The following is a 19054-nucleotide window of genomic DNA, read 5'->3' as shown; positions in this document are numbered from 1 at the left end:
TGAATTTCGAAAAATAACCAATACGTTCACTAATTTTTTTTGCTCCTGTGACCCTTAGTCGTTCTCCCCCCCCCCCCCTACCTGTCCCTCTTGGTTATCGTAGACCTACATTTTTTCTTGAAATAAAGTAGCCACCCCCAGTTTGTTAATGGTCGAAGTAAACTCTGAAAACTCTACTATAAAAATTGTTTCGACAATGCAGATGAAAAACATCCCAAACTAAAGATAAATTAGTCCAATCCCTCATTTACAGCCACAAAAGGTTGAATTTAATTTACCTATAGTGAATTCATTATTGTACCTATATTTTCAAACTTATATTCTTCTCCATTCCATCATCACTTGGGTAGTCTTTTGTTTGATAAAATTCTGTCAGGTGACCAGCCCACTCAGTATTTAGATATGATGTAAAGAATATTTGAGCATTTTTGCATATTATGAGCAATGTCATCACCTTTTCAATTAAAATTAACTAAATGCTGGCAGTATTCCATAAAAAGATGCTGAAATCTTGACAAAATGATCAAAAGCCATAACAATCTCCCTGGTCAGGAAGTTTCCCTTTATCCCTGAGACGGTTGTGCGATACATAGTAATGCCCCTAATTTCTGTTTCAATGATTGGAGGGAGATAGACCCCTTCCTCAAACCCCTCCCCTCCCCCCTTTCTGGTTAATAATTTTGGAAGAGTGAAATGAGTATTGGCAAATATTGGGCTGTCATCGAAACCACGATGACAGCGAGAGAATAGCCCCCAACCCACCCACCAACCCACCCACCCACACCCTCACTCACGCTACCCCGCACATCCTCTCACCGAGGGAGCTCACAAAAATTGAAAGTACGATAAAAAGTCAAATGCCCTTATTGGTGATAATACTTAGAGCAAGTTCAGGCTTGTAACACCTGGACTCAGCTAAGTCCTCACCATCTATCTATACACTACTCTTCATTTAATATTTCAGTGCACTGGTATAAGGTTCTTTCGCCAGCATGGACTCTCCCAATTTTTTGCAAAGGGGAGGAAACCCTCATGACAAACGAAAGACCAGTAAATTTCACACACAAGCACACTTTGGTGTAAAGCTGATTAAATTGAAAAAAAAGAGAAAAAAATAGGGGAAAAAAGATGTCAGAATTGTTGCTAGGTTCCCTACATTAACACAAAGACAAAATAAGAATGTCGGACAAATATTCACTAGTTCCTAATGAAAAGATTCTATCCATTTTAAAGGGGTTATAAGCAAGGTCAAATGCTGTGTAGCCCCCCCCCCCAGCCTCCCTCCAGCCCCCCCCCCCCATTTGGAAGCATGAAAAAAGTTTCAAAACTATTTTATTGGAGTTTTGCAGATGCCAAAATTCTTCGTAGAAGTTGAAGAGTGTTAGCAAGGTCATATGCTGTGTAACAGTATTACCATTGAAAGTAATCCCCACTAACACAGAGAGCTACTGGGTACCCTTTACAACTTCAAATGTCTGCCCCGATATTTAAAATGCAAATTTACAAGACTAGATTATGATGTTAGTTTAGGGTTAGAAGAATCCCTCATACATATGATGGTAATGTCTATGTTGAAGACAAAGAGACTTTCTGTGGGTCTGAAGCATTGAAGAAGTGACCTTGCTTGGAGATTCTAACAATGGGAACAAAATAGGCTTCTGTAGGAATAACTGAAGATTTTGTACGATTAAAATGTATCTTCTTGATACAATGAAGAATAAATCCCCCTCCCCCTTTTCTTAGTTCCCTTCCCATAACAGAAGACATCATTCTACTCTACTCTACACTCCCTATATCAAATGCAAATAATTCTCACTTGTTTGAAAATTAACAGATATTAACCATAGCAACAACAATGGTAGGAAACCTAGCAACATTTGCTTTGGGAGGGAGGGAAACTTTGAAGAGTAAAAATCAAACTATGCAAGATAAGCAAGCAAAAGAGGGGTTGGGGCCGGGTGAGTAAAAGAAGACGATTGGGAAAACAAAATAGAGCTCTAGCCAAAATATGATTTGGAAATTTACAAGCAAGCAATATGTTAGAGAAATTTTATGGCAGGCAAACAAAGCATAAACACATCAATAGATTTGCCTAAACTGGGCTCTATTTATAGTTAGTAGCAAACAGCCTCCTAATGATACACACCTACTATATATGTACTTTGATTTTGTGGCTCTGTTTGTGTGTTAGTAAACAGAGGCCTAGCCACATTCCATTTGAAGTTAACTATGATCATAACCTGATGTTGTGGCTCTGTTTGTGTGTTAGTAAACAGAGGCCTAGCCACATTCTCTTTTGTTGGTATTAATTAATGAGGAGCTACAGAGGGTACAATTCAGACAAACTTAAAACAAAAGGGGGACACTTTATTCGAGAGGTAAACAAAAAAAATAATTAAAGGTAAAAACCCAGCTGCTTTGGAATAAGATAATAATAAAAAAGATTTAAACAAACCGTACAACATAAAGTTTCCATCCCTTTACTGGCGGTTGCCAACTGTAACAATAATTTCTCAATTTAACAATTTATTGGTTTTACATGATAGAGTCACCAATTCTTTTCTACAACAATACTAAGTTGTAAACTAGTAAATATCTCAAAAAGAGCAAAAATATGGGAAAAAAGATACGTCAGATTCTTGTCCTAAAATAGAAACAGATCTGATCTCCTTTCTCCCTTGCCAATTTTGTTCAGATTCCCTTACAGCAATGGACCATTCGTACTACCAGTTTTTATATTTTATATTGGATTGCCTTCTATGCAAATATAATTTGCAACTCAAACTGTCAGCGACCTGTTTTCTTTTTTGAACTTTTTTCGAAGACCATCAAGTTAATATTTCTAACAATACCGATCGTAGCATTTTCTGAGCGCCATAGAGATTTGTAAAACTTTGAATAAAGATTGTTCAAAATGTAAGATTTGATAAGCTACGTTTTGAGACACCGCCATATACTGTAATGCAACATCAACCAACATAATGACATTAGTGAAGCAGGATCTTGTATAAGAATTTATAGGGCGAGGGCAGTGAAAATAACCATGGATATTAATTATTTAAAATGGCAGTAATGATTTGAAACTATGGGTTACCATAATACAGACTTAGTTGAGATGGTGCCCTCCCTTTCTTCCTTTGCACGGCCTTCTTTTTACGTTTCCTAAACTGGTTTGTTCGGGTCAGATGCATGCTGGGAATGGTAGGCGCAAGATACAGCGGTGTATGCAGTTTGATAGTTGCAGAAATAAAATGAAAGGAATCTAGAACAAAGCCATTTTACGGAAAAGAACAAGAACTGCTCTACAAAAAAAGACTCTTTTAACTTGCTAATTGGCTTCTTAATTAAGATAAGGTGACATGCTTGAATCATACTTTTCTTGTAAAACAAGAAAAAATATAATGATGGTATTAGTCACCCAGTTGGGACAATTGCTTCTATACTGTCGTATCCAGCTTCAGAGCACTTGTATTGTCTGTACAAGCAGTATGAATATCATGTTTCCATCAGGTCAAGGTAAGGAACTGTTTGTACTGTCAATACGAGTGCTTTGAAGCATACTATGGGAGGACAGTTTCAAGAGGTATTCAGCATTAGGAAATTGTCCCAACTGGCTGGTATTAGTGCATGCTCAAGGAATAAATTGTAACCACAAAAATGTTTACGTATGTTCAAAATTGCACATCCATTCAGTTATTTGATGAAAGTCAGTATATCATACAAATTGTTTAAACCAAAGACTGTTAGGTTAACGGTTTACCTCATTGGTACATAATCCCCCCCCCCCCCCCGCCCCGGTACTAAATCTATAACAGTGGGCAACTTTTTTACAGAAAATTATGGTTGATGACATTTTCAAATACAGCCTGGTGTGAGTACACAACATTACCTCATTCAAAATTACCGATCATTTGTCGTCAATTAATATAATCATGATTTTAGTGTATATAAATCCATTTCTGTTTTTAAGATACTTAAGATAATTGACCATGTAATCCCTTTCTTTGTCCAAAATTCTTTGGGACAAAAGCCTCAAGAAAGCAACAGATTTACTACTGAAAAATTGGAAGCCAGGGATCATTAATGACCAGTCACTTCAAATCACATGGTATACTTAAACAAACCACTCCCCCCCCCCATAAAAAAAATACCACAAACTTTTCATATGCAAAAGAAAGAAAAAAAAACATCCCCAGATGTGGAATATTTTGAAACCATTCGGGGGACAAAAAAAGAGAAGAAAAAGAAACACATACTCTTCAATCCTGACATGAGGTAGAACCGGTTCCACTATATCTTACAAAATACAGTTCCTTCTTATAAGAAATTGAATGATTAAGAAAAATTAATAATAATAACAATTGAATAAAAAGAAGTGTATTCTTTATGAAAAGTAAATACCTGTAGAAATGAGGTACAGTTCTGAAATGGAAGAAAAGTCTTAAATTTATTTTTTTTATTTTTTATTTTTTTCCATTGTAAATTTTCCTTTTCTCTCTAAATTTTGATAGAACTATTTCTAAGCAGAGAGCGTTTTGTCCTATTCCCTGACCAATTACAAAGCTTAATGCAACAAGACACCATTATCACCACTGATAGCAAACTATAATTAAAATTTGTCCTTTATTTTTTTTTTCCATTAGCAATTTCTTTAAAAAAAAAAAAAGAACCCTGAAGAAAATTTTTTGTGCACAAGAAATGGAGTGTTTGTGTTAACAGTAGTTCATAGAGAGCAGTATATAGTACAACATGAGGTAAATGAAATGGCAGTTTACTTTCTTGGTTTAATCTTAGCTTCCATTTTCTATCCACCCCTACTCCTACCCCCCCCCCCCCCCACACACACACCTTTTACTCTGTTGAGTGTAAGTACATATATAGCTATGTTAACTGGAGACATAATGGGCAACATCAAACTATAAAAGTAATATTAAGAATTCAACACAACTGTTGATTTTCATTTCAGCAGTATTCTTTTGGGTAAATTACAATTTATGGGAAATATGGAAAATGACCAAAACAGAAACTCAAAACGAGAAGTGTTTCAATAATAATAAAAATAATCAGCCCGCTGTTAATGGAGTTCATGATTTTTCAAGGAAGCACATTTGTCCTCTGAGTGAGAGAAGTATGCAAAGTTGTAGAATATTTCTTTTTTTGAAAAGTTGGCAAATATTTTGTTTTTTTAGCAAGAAATGGTCCAGAATGGATATTCATGAACAAATTGAAGACATGATTTATCAGAATGTTGTAATGCTACGTCGATCCACTGGGCAGTACACGATGACATCAGACACTTTTTTTCAGAAGCTAAGTTGTAAACCTCAAAGCACAAAACTGCTGGCATTTTACTACCAATCGTAAATTAAGTCATCTCTAAAAGATTTCCAGAGTCTTTCTGATCCATTTATTCAGACAAAAGATAAGGTTTTCATTAAACAATGATTAAAGGGGACATTCCCATCCCCACCCTTGATGGGTAAAATAATTCTAATTATCATCCTTTTAAAAAGCAAAAATTGATTGCGGCACAATTCACAAAAGTTTAAAATTGTCCTTGTTATTTCTTAAATAGCAATCAAACACAAATCTTGTCAAATAAATAGACACCCCTTGCACTGTTAGGGTTACTCTGCGACTAAAGAATTAGCCATATAATAATAATGAGCAATTACAACCCCACCATTTCATTTGTTCAGGTTGAGCGTAACAGTGCAGGTTTTTTCGCGGATGCACCACACAAGGTACGGGTGTAGTTTGCTCCCAAATAAGAACCAATCAATATGAGATGGTGGAGGTGGCACATAGCTTCTTCATCAGCCACATTCCTATTGAGCTGAGATTTAATTCAAAAACAGACATTTGGATATCTAAGGTTCAGGCTATAGTTCATATATATCATAGACTCTCACTAAGTTAAAACCCGCTTTGCATTTTTGATAACATTTAAAGCAAAAACTTCCTACGTTTTCTCGTCTATATCATTTGCAGTTATAATTGTCTGTAACTGACAACAGATATAACCGATTTAAATGTCATCGAACTCTTGATTTTGTAGCATTGGAAGGATCATTAAATTTAAGTTAGGCTTACCCTAAAGATTCCAACATATTTAGTTAATTTCATTGCATGATACGAAAACCCATATTAAAATGCTCTAAGAATATAGTGACCGCTACTGGCATATACATCTCTCAAGATGAAAACGTTTGTCAAAATCTGGACGCCTACTTTTTTGCCCTCTTTTTTCTCACTTTGGCTCCATAAGAAATCCTAGGTTTACCTGGGTTTTTCACTCCTTTCTACTTTTTAAACCAGGTAAGTTGGCATTAACTTGAAAGTTTTTCCCAAACTCACTTGTATGATGTCAACAACAACGATTCAAATTCATACCTTTCTTATCATTCAAATTCTCTGGAGGTACTATTATTCCGAAATTGATCAAAGAGTTAAAAGTTTAATTTCTTTAAAATAATTTTTTCTTTTTTTTTACTCCTGTGCTATAATAAAGGAGGTAGTCGTGTGCACAAAAGATATAGAAAAGACCAAAAAAAAAAAAGATTATAAACCTCTGAAACGCACCAGAAACTTGCTTTCTATAGATATCTTGAAAGGAAAGAAGGAAAAAAATTTAAAAGAGAACAACAAATAAAAGGGAAAATATGAAAAGATAAGAAGTAAAATGATTTTAGATCCCTGCCGTTGAAACGCTAAGTGTCAGTTTTTCTCATTTTTTTTGTGTATATTAAAGGTACTGACATATTTTGCTATATTAACACAATGTAAAGGGTTAACATTTTTCTCGTTCATCATATCAAATACTATGATTATTATATTTTTTGCTTCTTGAGTGAAAAAATGATCAACCCATTGCATTACTGTTAACCTACTGGCCTTTTATTGTCAATTTCCAAAAATTGTGGCAAGGATGGTTTTTCAAACATTTTTTCTATTTCCTCACGTTGCGGCGGCTCATGGACACAACTGACAATGAGAAGCGCCGACCAGATACGAGAGTACGAAAAGTTCTTTTCGCAGACTCGGTGAAATCGATTCGTTGGTTTTGATATCACTGGGCAAAAGTCTCGATCCAGGCAACTTTTGTTTCTCGTGCATCAGAAAATGTCAAACCATCTCTATGAAAATGCATGAAGGTTTTCGATGGTGACACCTTTTCTACGTTATCTCGTAGAATTCATTTTTTTCACTTTTCATTAAGCGCAAATCTCTGATGAAAATGGATCATATTCTTTGGTATGAAGCGTGCAACTCATTGAGCAGGAACTGCAAGTGACAATGACGAACTGAAAATTTTGACAAATCTTTGAATTTTCCCTCCACATTCCCACTTGTTTCTTTCGCTTCTACTCTCTGCTTTCCTACCAACTATTGTCTCTATTCCAGCATCGTGTGGAACACCAAAACCGACGACCCCCCAAAAACAATGCCGGGAGGCCATTTTCTTCCTTCTTGATTTCAGCCTGTATTAAGGAGAGGTAGATACGTAACGATATCAGCTTTGTCATAGCGTTGTGCTACACCATGGCGATGTCCATCATCTCGCTGTAGAGAGCCGGCAGACTGGCGCAGAGGTCCGGCCAACGCTGGGCGCAACCCGCCACAAAGTCTCGGTGCATGGCGCCGATGTGCCTGAGATCTTGGATGCGGTTAAACAAGGTGTTGATGAGACCCCCGGCGTTTACCCGATGGTTGCCCTCGATCTGTACCCGCAGGGCCTCCATAAGTTGAGCCTGTAACTCTAGAACAGCACCAGGGTTACTCAGACCTGGTATGTCTAAATGGAAAAGAAACAAAAACGAGATTAGATAATGAAAACCAACAGATTTGTCTAATGGCAGAGGAAGAAAGAATACAAGATGAATTCAGATGTCAAACATGGTACGCAACAATTATTATTATCCCCATCCTGGAGGGCTACTCGCTTGGGAAATGTCAAAAAACCCATCCGGTGCCTTCTCAGAATCTACAAGCAGTTCGTTGACACTCGTTGCTACAATCACATGCCCATATTCCACCCTTCTTTTTGTTTTTTGTTAATAAAATCATTTTGATAAAAAAGCAATAAAAAAAATTGACTACATGAAAAGGAAATAAGCAAAGGGTAAAGGGTAGCAAACCAAAGTACTGCTTTATGGAACAAAATTTTGTTTACTTTGCTTTAGTTTTTGAGTCAAAACTCAAAGTTGTCACAGTATTTATGAATATCAAGCATCTATAAATATTCAAAAAACTGTCAAAACATGATACAAACTATATCTTTTTATTCATTTAAAAAAAAAACATTTGGCATTTGTTTGCAGAACTTTCCCACTTAAAAAGTAGAGTTGTTTAATATACTGTACATCTCCTTTTGAAAAAATATCTTTGTTTCTGAACTTAATTGAATACATTTCTCATTCTATATTGCATTTTACTTTTTTATTTATTTTTTTATTCAATTATCTTCTTCCAAGCAGTGAGGAATACTTCTTCAATAGTGACAATCAATATCTTTAAGTCAGTGCACAGTGAATAACCTTTCAAATCTACAGTATTATACACAGGCAATCAAACCTACAGTCACAAATCTTTGATGACGTTTTCTGTTGGTTACACCGTTTCACGTTCACGAGTGAACTGTGATTCACCCCAAACATGGATTTATAGTAGCAAAGATTTACCTCACACGACTAGGAGGGATTTTAAACGAGATCATTTCTCCGAAAACGAGCAGCTCATTTTGATCAAACATTAAAGGGTGACACAGAAGTTGAAACTGAATCGCAGTTACTGAAAAGGTCAATACCTTTTAAAACTAACATGACTGGTATGGTTGAATCAAGCAAATTATGTTTTAATAACCATTTTGGAAAAGAAATATTTTACATGACCCTCAGTCTAAGAAGGTACTTGGTATAACTAGAGAGGTTTCCATAGATAGCTATAGATAAGCTACAATTTGCTGTTTAAGCTCCTAAAAAAAAACCCCAAAAAACACGTAATTTTTAATATCCATATTAACAGCGTTCGTGGATTGAAGGTGTAATGCAGGTTATTCCTTTTGGTGGTAAACTTTAAATAACCTATCCTGAAACGAGACGACTAATCTTCTTCAAAGCTATACTTGCAATGCATTGTAACTTACCACTATTCTGGCTATGCAATATTTGTAACTGGCCCTCAATGAAGGGAGTGGTACATGTGGTTACAATTACATCCGGAAATTTGCTGAAGGAACTCTCCAGAATTAATTATGAATTGGAAAAAGTTAATGAAATAAACAGCAGCTAGCTCTACAAAATGGCAGCCACCCCCCAAGTTAGAGGACTACAGCTAAACTCTACAAGCTAGAGAACAGCAGCTAACTCCACAAGTTCATCTTGAGTTTTATTGCTTGCCTTTTGCTTCAAGCACAGAATAATTAGATGATGATACTACAAGTACATATAAAAAAGTATTAAAGAAAGCAGAAAGAAAAACACCCTTTTCCCCAAAGAGGTGACAAAACTTAACTGTTTCCGTGCGCCGCTAGCAAGCAGGCAGCGTACAATGCTATCTCTGTCTCCAGTAGATTCCATGAATTGAATTCCTGAGCAAAGTTGTTCATGGCGTGGTATATGTCGGCCCCCAGAACGTGCATGAGCTGCTGCCATAGCAACGAGACCGCCGGTGAACCCATAGGTGAAGGGAGGGTGCCCCCCTGAGGGCTGGACATTGGTGGTGGGACGGGATGCTGCACTCCGTTACTGCCGTGGTGGTGGTGGCCGTTCTGCGTCTGGGTCTGCACCAGTCCCGATATCCGGATCACCCACATCTCAAAGAAACTCCCCTTCAGCAGCAGAAGCTGGTCGTCCTGAGAAAGATTGCGAAACCCCGGGATTGCTTTGGCAAACTCCACCTGGCCGCTGACAGCATGGTCCATTATCTCCGCCAGTTGGACCCAGTGATGGCGCCCTCTGGTTTCCATGTCATTTTGAAAGGGAGAGTTCGGATCATCCTGTCAGAGATTAAATGAGTAGCGATATGAAATTACACATTTCTAACGATTGCAGTGGTACTTGTTACACACACAAGAAGGATTGCAACTGTGGGTGCTGTACACTTTAGACTAATTGGAACCATAGTTGGTACACGTACTATTTAATCATACACACAGTGTAATTGCTGCAACCATAGGTCTATATACACAGTAACATCACAACCATTGATTCTGTATATAAATATAGTGTAACTGTTGCAAACATGGCTGCTAAGTAATTATGATGAAACTACAGGTACTATGAACAGTGCAGTTGTTGATATCATAGGTCCTGTACTCAATATCTACTACTGCTACCATCTAGGTGTTTTATATGTATAATTGCTTAAATTGTAAAGGAGGTCTAAACATTTCAAATACTTACAAAATGAAAATGTTATAACCACTTCAACTATAGGTGTTATTCAATCAAAGGTGCTATGCATCGCTTGCATCGTGAGTGTTCAATAACCATGACCAATTCGGCAACTTGACAAAGATGCCAAGAATTTTGCCATTTTCTTCAAGACTTATTAACCCCCCCCTTCCCCCCCCCCCCCCTCCAGTTCATTTTGGTCTATACAAATGGGTCACTTTACAAAGTCATCATTACTTAAATACGGAAGTCTCAACAGAAGTTTTTGTTTCTCCTATGATATAAAAAGAACCGATGGTAATCAAACAGAAAGGTAGTAAACATCAAATAAACTGTAGGATTGTTTGCCAGTTGGAAGACTAATTCAAGGTCTACAATCAAAAGAATGACTTTATAATATCAGGTCATGGAAAAAGAGTACTAGCTTTTGTTAAAGCTTACAAAAAGATTAAAAAAACAGTCTTTACAAAACATAAAAAGTTGCCATTTAAAATGGCAAACACTTGTTCTTTGGGCTATTATAAATTTTTCAAACGAGGTAAACATCTCTCACCTGAGGAAAAGAGAAATCCCTGAGAAACGGCGCATTTTCCGGCGTGTAGTAACAAGTCATACGGAATGCATACGAGACTGTGCTGACTAAGTCAAACATTTCAGCCTGCTTAATCTGAAGTTGGGTGTCCCCAGTCCCTTGGGGTGGGGGTACAAGGTATGAGGGTGGGGCATAGTTGTAATTTGTTCCGTTCATGGGTGGTACTGGCATATACATCTCGTCTACGTCCACTGGTCGCATACTCTCCACCGAGTCCGTGCTCTTTTTCCTCATGCCTGGCATTGAGGGCGCTATGCCATTTGTCGGCGTGGTCGGTGACTTGACCTTACCCCTGTGTGGTACCCTGCCATATCTCACTGCTGTGATAAGCAAAGAAAAAAGAAAAGAGGAACCAACATTAACGTAGTTGTCTATGTTTGATCAACATTTTAACCAAACCTTATCCGCTTTTAATTTAAAAAAAGTCTTCAATGTATCAAACTACGAGCCCCCCCTCTAAATTAATTCTTTTCACCAAACAAATTTGGTGAAAAAGAGAAGAAGTTAACTCTGTTGAGTAGTTTATTAAGTAATGGTTACATTTTAATTCTGGAATATGTTCACTCCCACATACTTTTCCATACTAGATTTGTAACCACATGTATAATGGCAGTAGACATGTCAAAATGTTTCACATTCTTTTTTTTTCCTCTTCAAATTTGTGAAGAAACTTGGCTAGTCATCCTAAGAATTACATCACAAAAGAGCACAAAAGGTTAACAAAAGCAACATGACGAACAGCTTTTCAATAAATCAGGTGTTATGTCGACAATTATAACACTGATCACAAACTTAAACACTATATACAATGTCTTCCATCGCAAAATCACTGGATCGAAAACAGACAAAAAGAGCAGAACACATCTACTAGCAGTTTACAAAGAGGAGATGGATATCCATTTTTTTATCACCAGGCCGGACGAGGGGGGGGGGGAGGTTGGTAAGACGGCTACACCCACAAAGTTTGGGGTGAACTGGGGGACCTGGGAAAATATGGAATTGAAGATAGCGTATTCTTAGTTTTGGGATGGCTACAGAATGGGGCCCCCGACGACATAATTGACCTAAGGGACCGATCCGTTTCTCAATGCCCCTGCCTATCTCTCACATTCATCACCTTCTCGACATGGTATCAAACTTACAAGCACATTTTGGTTTGGTTTTGCAGCTTTTCCACATCTTGCCTTCCTACTTAAAATGATCTTAATAAAGAAGAAGCTCTCTTAGATTGTTTCCCTATATTAAAGTTTAATCAGCATCTGGTTAAGTAGATTTAATCCTCAAAATTTTATAACCAAAACTTCATCACCAAATGATGAAGATTGACTTTAAAGACTTTCAACTTTAAATAATATCAAATATATAGCAATGTCTGAAGTGAAGCATAATCAGTTCAAGTCAGTGGCCGTCATCATTGTCACCTGTGTGGTTTTAGCACCAAAAACCACCGCCAAATTCAATTCACATGCTTCGGTTTACTTCTAACACCTTGAAATGCTTTCAGTTTTGTTAAACAGATTCGTTTTGTTTGATTGCAGTCATAATGAGCCCCATTTTCTTAACACTTCTGTACATACGTTTTCTATCCTGCAAATAAGGATTTTTTTAGTTTTGTTAAAACTTGGGATCATATCTTCTGTCTACTTTCTATCATTAGAATACAGAACAAATTCTTCCTTTCTTAGGACTTTTATTAATACTGTCCATGTACACACTTCCATCCACGATTTGTGGAGTTGATGAGTCATTATATGACAATTTTCTACTAGAAGATTAGAATCATAGTCCTACCTTTGAGTGTATAATGTACTACCATTGGACTATTTAGGCCTAGTACCATAGCTAGTACTTTAACATAACCATTAACCACAAAGAAAGTTGGCTTTGTGATTCCTTGCCATATAACTTGCTTCTGATTCCAAATAACTATCTCACTAATGTACAGCAAGTGAGTTAACATTTTTCCAGGAATTATGTGAGAACCAGAAAAGATCAGAGATTTCCATCTCTTATTTGTAGCACTCACTTGTGGGCATTAACCAATTAATTCACTGGTAAGGATTTTACAGTATATGGCATGCTTATTCCAACATGTGTCAATATCCAGAAAGAACTGTCTTCCTATGTGAAATATATAGACACATAGATGTATGTATAAAGGACATTTTCTTTTACCAAATTTGAGCTAGCACCTTGCAACCCTCCCTTTAACACTTGTTATTAATGAGAGCTCTACCTGATATTGTAAATACACTGTAAAATAATTTCACAACCTACTGCCAAAGCAAATGTCATCTAGTATAAATCACAGAGAAAATGGCCTATTTTAAGCCCATTTGAGAACCTGCTGATCCCTTTAGGCAAAGTTTGCACCATTTAAGATAACCTGTTAACCCTTCAAGCTCAGAGGGTGAAAACTGATAAGAGCAGTTTGAGTACACATTGAAAACAAAACTCTGAAGCAGATTTCATTTCCTGGACAATTGCATGTCCTATTGAGACCCTTCACAAAACGAAACTGAACTGAATTTGACCAAACTATGTTCACCAAAAAGAAAATCATAGCATTGGAGAATTCACAGAGTTGAAGTTTTAAAATTAGGAGAAAACTACCAAACTTTACTACAAGAGGTTTACATCACATGAAACCTATACTACATATAGCACTCCTGTATATGAGACAACATATACTCATATAGGAGACCGGGGAGGCTACTTAGGTCAAGTAACCATAGTAAAAAAAATAAACAACTGTTTTAAATAGGAGGAAACAACCAAACTTAACTATAAGAGGTAATGCATCACAAGAAACCCCTACAACATCTAGCACTACTGTATATAAGACATCATGCACACAATGAAGCAAGTATTTAATACTCTTTGTAATCCTCATGCACACTAGGCATTAAAATTCAGACCTGGGTTACCCATCCAGGGAGATTTATTTCACATTTTGTGTGGCAGTTTTAGATTTAAGAATCTTTACTTCTCAAAAAAATACAGAAGAAAAGTATGATTAATTGTAAAGAAAATTTGCGATAAATCTTTGCATTTGTGTAGCAACTTGGCCATTTTGTATAGCATTTTGATATGCGATAGCCGGATTAATTTTTTCCCCTGCTACCAATAGTACTGTCTGTACTTCCTATTTGCTATCATGATGTAACTAATAACAGCTTGCAGCACTGACCACCAGACATTTTGAACGCAGGAAAACAAAACTGACAAATTCCTCAAAAATCACCACAAGAAAAAAAATTATCTTTGAATGCTTCCATATTTCTCTCCCTCTGTCTCTCATTACCAAAATTCCAGAAGATGAAAAGTTGAAATTAATAGACTGGTTTGTTCTTCTATTTTTAGGGCCGACTACTTAATCCTCCCTGATTACCAATATCAAATTACACGTCCTCTTCAAAAGCTTCCCTTATTGCTCGATTCCCTCCTCATGGAACAAACTCATCTAATATATATATATATTTTGTTTCTTTTACTCTTGCTTTATGGATAAAATTTTCCTCCTTTCTATTATAGCCTTAGACGTATCTGGCTTCTCATTTTTTCTTAATTATTCCGTAGGCCTTTCCCATCGCAGATGTTAAAGTAATTATTGCCCATTTGGCTTTCTATAGCCATTAACAAAAATTTCCCCAGAGTATAATCTATTAGCGTGACCAGCTCTCCAGCCTCTAGCAAGGACATTAACTTTTCATTTCTTTATCAATGTTAATTACATAATCCATAGCTAAAAACAAAAAAAATTGCGAGCCCCGGACGTCAGCCATCAGGGGGGGGAAAAAAAAATTGCCACAATCTCAAGATATTCTTAACCAATTAATGATTTACGGGAAACAAATTGGCTTTCGGCTATCTAGTTATTAAGACAATAACATTATTAGCAACTCCCAAGCCAGCGTTAACGAAAAGCTGTGCGGCCATATTGGGTAAAAGTAAGTTAGTGTTGCAAAAACAGTCATATCTACAATATGTATTAACATGCTACCTTCAATTTACACCGCATCTATAGCAAAACATTTATCAGATAACACAAATTTATCACTCTACATAATGCCTCCCAAACCCACCCCTTATCCCACCCTTTACCCACCTTAGTTAACCTAATATTCTTACATAAAATAGCAGGTTGCATTGTAATGTAATATATCCGTTTAGAGGGATATTTCCCGTGCCAGGCAATGTGCCACTGATATGGAAAAGAAAAAAAATTCCACTCTTAGCAGAAAAGCTCAGAATTTTAACCTAGATCCAGATATGGTGGATTGAAAGTAGTTGACCTATTTTAAATTAATTGACAGGTTAAACCCTCCATTCTTCCATAGAGTGGGTGACAGTGGATGGTGGTCTGCGATGTCACCAGAATGAATGTTCCCTCAAAAGCTTTTATATTCCTTTTGATGATATTATATGATGGTCCTTGAAATGTGTTAAACTTTGAAATGTTTGGCTTTAGGTAGAATAGCTGTCAACATGTACGTTCTCTGAGTTTTAGAATTCCATTAAATGGCAACTTTGGGGTAGAAATATTTACCGTGAGCCAGGTATGAGTAAGTGAGTTAAATATATTGTCAATCAAGGGGAAAAATAAAAACATTTCTTCAGCTGAATTGGTCATTACAACATCACTCATTCTGCTGTTGCTACATACATTCACAAAATGTCACTCGAAATTGGAACTCGAAATTCACATCCTCCCTGTATACAAGATGCACCGTGAGAATATGGTTTTGATCAAACGATGCAGAAAATTTCCAACATTTTCAGATAGCAATCAACGTCAGCAACCGGAAATATCCATCCAGTTGTAACTTTTCTATATATTTTCGACAATGTCAAGTAAAATTTACGCCTATCTGGATACTCCTCAAACTAACCACAAGATCTTAAATGAATTAACAACTTTGAATGTTTACCACTCCTAATTTCAATACTTACATAAAATGTTGCAACTCTCACAGTTAATGTATGTATATTGGGGGGGGGGAGGAGGGGGAGGAACTGACCAGGGAATAATTTATCCAGTATCGAACCGCAAGAAGGTAAAATTGCTGATCATACAAGTGTCAAGATGTATAGCAATTTTTGCAGACAGGAACCCTAGTATTTTATTATGTTAAGAAAATTCAAACCTGAGCCTTCAAAACCCTCCAAAACTGAGCCTTCAAAAATGCTACAAAAAATTTGAACGCTAAAAACGATTCCCTGTTTTAATATTCCACGACTTTTGACACTGCTATTTTCATGGAATTTTTTTTACCTCACATTGAGGAATTTTGTCTTGAGGTAATTTCTTAAACTGTTTCTTTAATTAAATTATGAATAAATTACTTAAAAAGTTAATTGTTCTGATGGCAGATTTAGCAGATTCAAGGCAACGTACAATATTTAAACTATCAACTTGGCCCTTCCCCCATAAAGCATCATGCATTCACATTCCTGATCAATGCACTTCAGTTTTATACTGTATATAAACACATATCATCACACATCCATAACAATTTCATCCAAAATTCGTTCCTTCTTTTCCCTTTATTTCTCATCAACAAGTGAAGCCACATCCCTCCACTAGCTGTGCTGGTCCAGTCAGGTATCCCACCAGACCAAATCTAATACTTTTTTTGGTTACCAAGAAACCACAAAGTATGACACCTGCTATGCTTTGATTATCCCTTATCAGTGGGGAAAGTGAAATTTTAATGGCTAACCAGTGATATTTTTGGTGAACCTGTGATAAGTCTTCACCAGTTCAAAACCTTCATCAACTGTGTAAGAATCACTGAGAGAAAGATTTGAATCACTATATTACTTTACCAATCTGCCCTCAAGGTTTTTCAGATCTAAAACTTGAGTGTAATTTCCCCTAAGCAACTGCAAAAAAACAGAATCTTTTCCATTCAAAAACAAACAATATTTTGCAGTTATATATCTTGTAATTACCTCTTGTTTCTCTTTCCCAATCCCTCCTTCTCCCAACATCCCCTTTTCAACTCCAACCTCCCCCCCCCTCCCCCCACCCTGCCCTCCTTTTCACTACCATATCAAATACATCTAAACACAGTTCACAACAATTGTTTTTCACTCAATAACCCAAATGAAAAAATGTCAGTAACTTCCCTTGGAAAAAACCTGTTCAGTCCTGTAACAATGAAAACCGTTTCATTTTGTCGGTATCACCTGCGTTTGCACTTTTCGCCACGTCCAAATATCGGCATCACGAAATGACTTTAAAACCTTCTCTCCCGAGTGTTTCGGCAATTTTGGAATTTTCATCGCTTAATTTATGAAATTCATTAATATTTGATAACTCTATGCAAACCCTATGGAATTAATTCCATAGCTAAAAACCTGGAGTGATCCCAAGATTGAAACTATGAAGATGGATGGTTTTAATATCCACCGTTTTATAGCTTTACTAGAGATATCCGAAACGACCGGCCACTGTCAATCTCTAAATGGGTCAATGTGTTACCATAACTAGGTCAAAGAAATGAACCTTCCTACCTTCAGGGGTCATAATGGCTGCTGATATGGGTCAACAATAATCTCTAGGCTACTGGGGAATATTGAAATCTGTCATAGAAGAGCAACTTTGCCAGTTTATATTTTATGATTTCCTCTATCATCACAAGGGCCAAGAAAAATAACAAAATAATTCATGGGGTTGATTCCTCAGAGAATATAGCTGTTGCAAGATCTCACCATTACATACATCATGCATTACTGTAGAGTGTAGCTGCATAGCAGTAGAGGGTTAGACTAATATAGAAACAATCGGATTCAAGTTAGTACCACATTGGTAGGAATAAATCTCTTAAAGTTTTATCTTGATAAAGTTTTCCATGACTTTGATGATCATTATAAAAAAGAACGTAAAAATCTATAATGTGTAGCTTCATTAATTTGCCTTAAAGGTTGAAAGAGAGTAAAAAAAAGAGTAAAAATATCAACATTCAAAGAAAAAAAAAAAAAAAAAAAAAAAAATCCAATTTCCTGGTTACTGCACTCTAACATGAAAGTATCTTGGCGATGAAATTGGTGGGAATTGAACCAAATCCTCAAATTATATTCTTGCCGAAATTCTTCCTACTTTGGGTGAAACAAATTTCGGGGTACGATGTCTTAAGTTTGAATAAAACTTTGCGATAACAGTGTTTTTCGGCAATCGACATTCAAGCAACAGCATATAAAGAACGTTATCCACGGTTGTTGTTTCAAACAAGCTATGTCAAATAATACAAATAATAATGTCAAATAAATACAGGGGTACTTTTTGGTTGTATAATTTCCTTGGAGTGCCATATTTGTATTAATGTTAAATTTCGAAGCTTGAAAATTTCAATCGGGCTGTTTATTTTCCTTTCTCCATTTCCATTATTTTCTTTGTTTGTAAAAGAGATACTTTTGTATATTATCCTTTTGTATATTATCCATCTCTTGTATAACACACCATGGCAATGACTGTGAAAATTCTTTCACATTGCAATATATATGTCCATGGACATGCAGGTCTAGAACTAATGTATACAACACCCTAAGATTGTACTCTGTACAGCCACCACCACTGTGTGCAATTTACCAATTAAACAGACACTGTTTAAATATATCGATGTGTACAGACTGATCGTACCTACTACGTAGTAGTAGTAGAACTGTCGTAGATCTTTGAAACTGTCCAAAAAAATTAAATGGGGCTCTCAAGGTTATTGTGACGCCCAAGATCACCCTTCTGCGGGGATAAACAGAACGTCAAACCTCATTTGTGAATGAAAGCCATTTTTTTCTCTCGACAAGAATGGAATCGGCCAGGCGTGCATTAAATCCAGTTCAGCTGGAAAAGCTAGCTACGTGTATATAATATATATATATGTATATATATCACTGGAAGGTGACTTGAATGACAAGAGACTGGTTACGAAACGTATACTTTATCATACAAAGGTATTAAAATTAATGATTTTTATCCAAATTTGTCAAATTATATAAATTTGCTATCACTTGACTGGGTCAGTTAGAATTCAAGTATGTCCATAAATCTGAATTCATTTATATT

General features: G+C 36.3%; 1 protein-coding gene across 4 annotated transcripts in view; it reads right to left on the bottom strand.

Annotated features, from left to right (window-relative positions):
• Positions 1–4655: 4655 nt before the first annotated feature.
• Positions 4656–19054, bottom strand: part of LOC139969531 (ecdysone-induced protein 78C-like) — an 87894-nt gene continuing 73495 nt past the window's right edge. For all 4 annotated transcript variants that reach the window (XM_071974600.1, XM_071974601.1, XM_071974597.1 and 1 more), the window contains 3 exons: positions 10948–11306; positions 9514–9997; positions 4656–7795 (listed from right to left, as the gene is read on the bottom strand). In XM_071974600.1, coding sequence (XP_071830701.1) covers positions 7536–7795; positions 9514–9997; positions 10948–11306 — 1103 coding nt within the window. In that variant the 3' untranslated portion in view covers positions 4656–7535. The remainder of the gene's footprint in view (positions 7796–9513; positions 9998–10947; positions 11307–19054) is intronic.

Source organism: Apostichopus japonicus, chromosome 7 (genome assembly GCF_037975245.1).
Source record: "Apostichopus japonicus isolate 1M-3 chromosome 7, ASM3797524v1, whole genome shotgun sequence".
In the NCBI taxonomy this organism is placed as follows: domain Eukaryota; kingdom Metazoa; phylum Echinodermata; class Holothuroidea; order Aspidochirotida; family Stichopodidae; genus Apostichopus; species Apostichopus japonicus.
The sequence above is the reverse complement of the archived record's forward strand: the minus strand, read 5'-3'. Positions and strand labels throughout refer to the sequence as shown.